Below are 6,946 nucleotides of genomic sequence, written 5' to 3'. Positions count from 1 at the left end.
AAAACTATTGTATAGTTTGTTGGAGATTCTTTCATTTTGTAATTCTGAGTTAAAAGCCCAAATAAAAAATAAAAGAGCATAATGTGAATAGAAATTCATACATGTTTAAGTACTAAACTGCGAATAAATATTACGCTAGAACTATTTATTTTTGTATTGGTGTTGATGTAAGTGGTGTGTATGATAGAACCAAAGTGGTTCAATTTTTTGGTATTTATATGCAAGAAACAAGCACCTCCTTTAGACGTAAAATTGCTAAAATTGGAATAAAATCGCAATATAGTTGGTATATGTATAATTTTTTATATTTTATTTTTTGGTTTATTGATATATATGGAGGTATGTATGTATAAAGGCATAATGAAAAAGATATTCTTTCCATAATTATGAAGCCTAGAATGTACTTCGAAATCATACTTTGAAGTAAAATAAGAAGTAAAACAAAACTAAGCAAATTTAACTTTGAAGTTATCACAAATCCACATTGATAATATAAATGTGTACAAAATGAAAAAAACAATCATCACTACATCAAACATTCATCAACAGCCATTATGAATTTTCTGTAAAACATATTTGCAATAATCTCTAAGTCTGTATAAAACCAAAATTTGTCTACAATTCATGCAGAGAATTGCATTACTTTTAATATATCAACTTGATACAGAAAATAGTTTGCTGTTTGACTACTACCATGAAGCTCAAGATAGGCAATATCCACCCTAATATCTTATATGCAATTTTCAAAGGAAGAAAACACAAACATAAACTAAGGGATAATTGTAAAAAAACCTGACAAAATGCCCATGTACATCAATTCTCGTGCACTATACCCAAAAGTTTTTGTTGAAAAACACCTGTTCATTTATTCACAGAAGATAATCAAATCATTTCATCGCTCGTGTTGCAACAACAGCTATCTCATAAAGCCTTGAAGACAATATATGAATTCGAGTTCACCCATAAAGTAGACAGCAATAACAAGCCATGTTACCGAAAAAGGCCCTTTTCGGAAGCGTGTGTGTTGCGGCGTGACGGCACGCGCGTGGTCCAGCATGCAAGAATTGAAAGCTTTTCGACCACGTAGGATTCAAAATCGGTGATGAAGGAAGAGTTGAGAAACAACAAAAACAAAAGAAGAAGCAGAAGACATAAAGAGATCTCGCAGGCAGCGGAATCGGTCCTGAAGGCCGACAATGTCGACGCAGTGAAGCTTGCAGCGATGGGCAAGAAACACCGCCAATTTGAATGCTGGAGAAGGCGTGCGCAATACGGGAGGAATTCGCCAGCTTAACCCAGCTTTTGATCGACAGGCTGTTCGATCCATGGGACAATGGCTGCGCAGTGTCATCGTTTTTGAGTTTTCAAAGGGGGGAAGGAATTCATGGAATAGGTCTGCTGCGGAGATGGATTAATGGCTTTCCTTGCCGTCCGCAGCTCGCAAGGAGCCGAGCTGCACTGGAGCCTGCGTGCCCACCACCATAGAGGTGCCATACTTGGACGCGAGCTCGGTGCCCAATTCCTTCTCCTTGTCGATCTGCTCCTTGATCCATTTGTATGTGATAGCCAGCCCGTCCATCAGGCGCATCGAGGGTGCCCAGCCCAGCTTCTCCTTAATCAGTGTGTTGTCCGAGTTTCGCCCCCGCACACCTTCCGGCCCCGGAATGTGCTTGATCGGAAGTTTCTTGTTGTCGAAGCTGAGCACGATCTCAGCCATCTCGTTCATGCTCACCATCTCGTCGCTTCCGATGTTCACTGGCTCCTGGAAATCGGACTTCGTCAACCGTAAGACTCCCTCCACGCATTCGTCGATGAAGGTGAAGGATCGGGTTTGCTTGCCATCGCCCCACATCTCGAAGTACTCCGTAGCTGTTAAGGCCTTTCGGCAGAAGGCAGCTGGCGCTTTCTCGCGTCCCCCTGAGCAGAAGGAAATCTCATACTTGGCTTCAATGAACAGGCCTATAGGGAAGCTTAAAACACAAGAAAGAAAAGAAAAGAAAAGAAGCCGCAAATGCAAATGTGAACACAATGTCAGTGAGGTGATTTGGAGAATTTCGATGGACTGTTTGCTTACCCTTCCATGTTCCGTAGGGTCCGTAGATGTTGTGGAAACGCCCAATTCGGCACTCCATGCCGAAGTCCTTTGTGTAATGCTTGCACAACTCCTCTGTGGCCAGTTTCTCGAGTCCGTAGGCATCCTGGGGCTGTCACATGAAAACCAGTTTGTAATTACTCTGTTGTTTCCAAGCAGCTAATTATACACTGGCTGCGTGATGTTGCGGACTCCCACCTCAACACAAAAGTCCACAACGCCTAGTGATCATTGCTCACAGAAACCTACTCTGCTTCACAATTACAGGGGAAGCAAAAGTTACCGGATAACAAAAGACGAATCGCAGGAAAAAAAAACCCAGTGAGAACTCATAATCACTCATTGAACACTGATCCTCTCCTCTAAGGAAAAAATTTACTGTACCAGAGCAGGCCAAGCATCCGATTCTTTCAAAGAGCTCACATCAGTCTCCAGCTGCTTGAACTCAGGGTAAATACACGCGCTTGAGGCATAGAAAAACCTGCAATCCTCCACCAAAAATTCCACAATCAGAACTCCAGAGTTTTCAAAACATCTACAGGAAACATAAAGTTGTGAGGAATAAAAATACAAATATGAATATAAATATAAACCCTCGGTAAATACACAGACCTGAGATGTGAAGAACAAAGAAACATTCATTGTTAACTGTGTGTTTTTTTTTCGAAAAGAAGATCCAGAGCTGCGAGAGGGAGAGAGGCAAAAAGAAGGGGCAAGGGTTGCCAACCGAGAGACGCCATTGATGCGCGCGGCCTCGAGCATGTTAAAGCTGATCATGGTGTTGTTGTACATGATCACGGCGTGGTTGGACTGAATGAAACCCATGCCGCCCATGTCTGCCGCGAGGTTGAAGACGTGGTGCGCGCCCTGGGTGACCTTGAGGCAATTGTCCATGACGCGCAGGTCAACGAGGTGGAACTCATCGCAGAACGCATCCTCACTCATATGTTCATTCTTCTTCCAGTCAGAGGCGATGATGTAGTGGCCCTCGCTCTTCAATCGGCGCGCGATGTGCGACGCAATGAACCCTCCGGCGCCCGTGATGGAGATTCGCAGCTTCTGGTTCGGCCAATACAGCTCGCGGTCCAAGTTCGTGGCCGTGTAGTTGCCGAAGCTCGTCCCATTGCTCTCCGCCATGTTTGTCTGCCTCCTACCACACCTCCCCGACGAAACCCAACCTCAGAATTTTCCTTCTAGACCACCTTTAACATGAGAAACGTTCAAATTCACTCCGCGCTGCAATCTCTTCCCACAAACCCAACTAAAGCTTTCATGAATTGCGAGATCAATCGCCGAGACCTGCTCATATACAGCCCCAGCACACGAGCTAGAAGGGGCTGCATCGCATAGCGCAGCAGGGTGCTTTTGCTTTGCCTCTGGACGGCGTCCCCATCGCCAGAGGCGGCGTTCCTACCGACTAATGGACGGCGACCCCCGCGATTCGAATTCCTTCACGAATTCCACCGCGAGAATACTGTAAGTGCATGTGCATTTTGAATATTAGCATTGTCTATTGATATATATATGATGTAAAAATAATAATCAAAGTAAAATTTGGGATCCTTGAGGATTTCATGGGGTAAATTATTACCATTTTAATATATTAAAATATATTAATCTGCTTAATTAGAAAAAGTTTACTAGACTATGTTTATCTTTAGATGTTGAAGTATAACAATATTAGTGTAAAGAAATTTGGCGATTTTTGTTGAAGCGCCTAATTATGGGATATAATACTTTGTTCATGTATCTTTTTGATAAATACATTTACTTATGCTAAAATTTGGAATTGGAATAAAAATAAGTATGATTGAAAAGGCTTTTATTGTTTTCGTGTTTGATATCATTGTCATATATTTTTGTTGATTTATTTATTCAAAAATAAACATAACAAGTATGATGCTCAAAAACAGTTTATCTAACATCTCAGATTGTAGTAATAAAAAATATATATTGGACTATGTTGTTGTTATATTTTATTGAATAAATTTTATAAAATTTTGCTATTCTGTACAAGTTTTTGATAAGATTATTATTGCCATAAAATCATACTACAAACTTCACACAATATTACCACACCCTACTTTATCTTTTTTCAATTAAATTGGTTTGTTATTGTGTATCGGTTTTTAAATCTTTAGAGAGAATTCCATATTTATCAACAGCACATTGAACCTCATTTTCTACATCTTAGCTAAATTTCACACAAATCATGCCTCTTAAGAACTAATTTAAAATCTTAGATTCGGAACATTTTATATATCAGTTTTTAAAATATCAAATTTGATTGTAACATAAGTCAAAATGTTTTGCATAAAATTTCTTAAATTCACAAAACTTCTGTAATTGGACAAAGTTTGTATCTATTTTGTAAATAGGAAAAATCGATTTACATAATATTAAGTATATCAAATATTCACAAATGTTTTTTGTGTGCTGAATATCATCTGGTTATATATATATATATATATATATATATAGTTCATTGCACATTTTGAAACACTATGCAATATGCATTACAGCAATAGTTATGAGAAATAATTGTTATTATTAGTGTTTGTATTTTGCATAATTTTTACAATATTTTGAAAAGAAATAAAAAGTAAAATTAAAAAGTATTTATTTAATTTCATGTTTACTTGTAAATGTGATATTCTCTAAAATAAGAGTGTAGCAGCAAGCTGCTTTCATATTGCATCATGTGGTAAAGAAAGGGACTTCATTATAAACATAAAGTGTTAAATAATCCCAAAAAAGATTAAAATTAAAATTTAATTAAAATATTTAAAGATTATGGCAACTTAAGACTTCATTTATATTTGTTTCTACACATGCATAGAAATAAAGTATATGTTCACAGATTTTTTGAAATAAGGAAGTTGGGTAGAGAGAAAATGGAAAAAAACAAAAAACAAAAAACAAAAACAAATATAAAAGCTAAACAAACAAGAATAGAGTGTAGATTTTTGGGCATCTAACCATACATATACATGAATGCATATATATATATATATATATATATATGTCATAATAATATTGATGAATCATATTCTAAAACTTATTTATTTATTTATTACTTGAAAAAAATATTTCACATTGGAGTTAATTTAATTACTCTAAATTATTCAAAAGAAGATCAGTATAAATTTTTGTATATAAATCTTGATTTGATGGCCCAATTTTTTTCTTGTAAGACAATTCAGTACAAAAAAAATGTTAGTTGATTTTTATTATTATAATAATCTAGATGTAATAGATCCTTATACACATAGTTTATTTCTATAATTGTTGTTTGTAAGTATTTGATGTCCTATTAATACTAAGTTTCATATGTGACTTAAACATTTCAGTTTGTACACGTTTATTACTCCAAAAAAATTCTTTTAATTAAGAACACCTTATAATAAAATAATTTCTTTTACTTGGAATACATACTATTAACATTGCATCTTACTAATCTCATTATTTAATTTATATTGTCCCTAAAGAAACATAATAAACTTGAAAAAATACTACGCCTTTCAATGCAATTCAACCACCAAACGATAATGCCTTAACTTTATTATGTTTTTTATTTTTACAATCTATTATCTTGGGTTTTTTTGAAAACAGTTGACTTAAACCATTTCTTGAGATGATCCATTTCTCTAATGATGGTTAGGATAGGGTGGGTCGCCTTAGAAAATGGGTAGATTGTTTTAAAATTTTCGTTGATTTTACTCTTTAACTAACCCTAAATATGATTGGTTTATATTTGCACAAACACAAAGTCACATGCACATACACACAAGGTTTTCATGGGGGTGTATTTTCACACATGTGGCCTTCGTGCTTTTCATGGGACTCAATCCAAACGCTTCAACTGCATTAGCATGACTCCTTTCGACACGTGGCATATTCCAGTTGGATTAGAACCCCTGGCAACATCTGAGCTGGAATGGCTTCCTGACACGCTGTCAGGTACTCGGGAAATGTGACGGGGTTAGCGGTGGCGGGAATGGCAGTGGGCTATTGCCCAGGTTCCCGCGCTGCGGCGCGGCATGGAGTCCGCTGGGGATTTGGTTGTGTTTTTCTCGCTTTCATGCTCTTCGGAGCCGAAGGGTAGCGATCACCGCATGACCTCTGGACATTCGCTTCCCTCTCTTCCTTCCTCTCGGATACTCTCCAGATACTCCCCGAATTTCAGTTAACGAAATCATTCCGGTCGTCGCATCCACCGTCGGAGATATGCGCTTATTCTCCTCCTCTGCCTGGGGTTAGATAGGGTGTCGGATCCGGCATCTCAGCAGTGAGAACGGAATGGGTGGGTGATCTCACTGACTTTTTCTGTGTCCCACGTGACGGTGTACTTCCAGCGCTGCATCTGACCAGGGAAGTTGATTGATAGAAAGGCTTTTTTCTCTGCACTGGCACTGTAAGGCAATGTGCAACTGCTGTCACCTCCCCGATAATTTCTCTGATACCGCATCCTTCAAGCTTCCGTGGCGTTCCCACTCTGTACTTATGTGTTTCAACGGAAAGGGACTGTCGAAGTGAGGTTATTAGGGTTAGAGAATGAAATTAGGGCTAGGGATAGAGTTTAGGTGGAGGAGTGTTTTCAATGGCTGAGCTGAATGAAGAGTGTTTTCTATGAGCATGGACCGTCATACTTCTTTGTCTGTTTGTCTGTCAATCCAGATTAGGTGGCAATCTATACTAGTGACTACTTCATACTTCAAGGGCTGAGGCAACAACCTTTGTAATTTAAAATTGTTAAAAAAATCTTTTAAGAGAAAAAGAGACTTGGATTTTGCATTCAGATTGAAATCAAGAGTAAGATTAATGTTGAGCAACTTGGTTTTTCCAATACTAACA

The 6,946-nt window shown here is 38.0% G+C and overlaps 1 protein-coding gene across 1 annotated transcript; it reads right to left on the bottom strand.

Annotated features, from left to right (window-relative positions):
* Window positions 1-601: 601 nt before the first annotated feature.
* Window positions 602-3,358, bottom strand: LOC112294838 (GDP-mannose 3,5-epimerase 2). Its single transcript, XM_024545736.3, has 4 exons — window positions 2,820-3,358; window positions 2,477-2,573; window positions 2,075-2,204; window positions 602-1,917 (listed from the first exon to the last, which is right to left on the bottom strand). The coding sequence occupies exons 1-4, from the start codon at window positions 3,227-3,229 to the stop codon at window positions 1,412-1,414; spliced, it is 1,143 nt and encodes a 380-aa protein (XP_024401504.1). The 5' UTR covers window positions 3,230-3,358; the 3' UTR covers window positions 602-1,411.
* Window positions 3,359-6,946: the final 3,588 nt, after the last annotated feature.

The sequence above is a fragment of the Physcomitrium patens genome, chromosome 17 (assembly GCF_059467195.1).
Source record: "Physcomitrium patens ecotype Gransden chromosome 17, ASM5946719v1, whole genome shotgun sequence".
NCBI lineage: Eukaryota > Viridiplantae > Streptophyta > Bryopsida > Funariales > Funariaceae > Physcomitrium > Physcomitrium patens.
The sequence above is the reverse complement of the archived record's forward strand: the minus strand, read 5'-3'. Positions and strand labels throughout refer to the sequence as shown.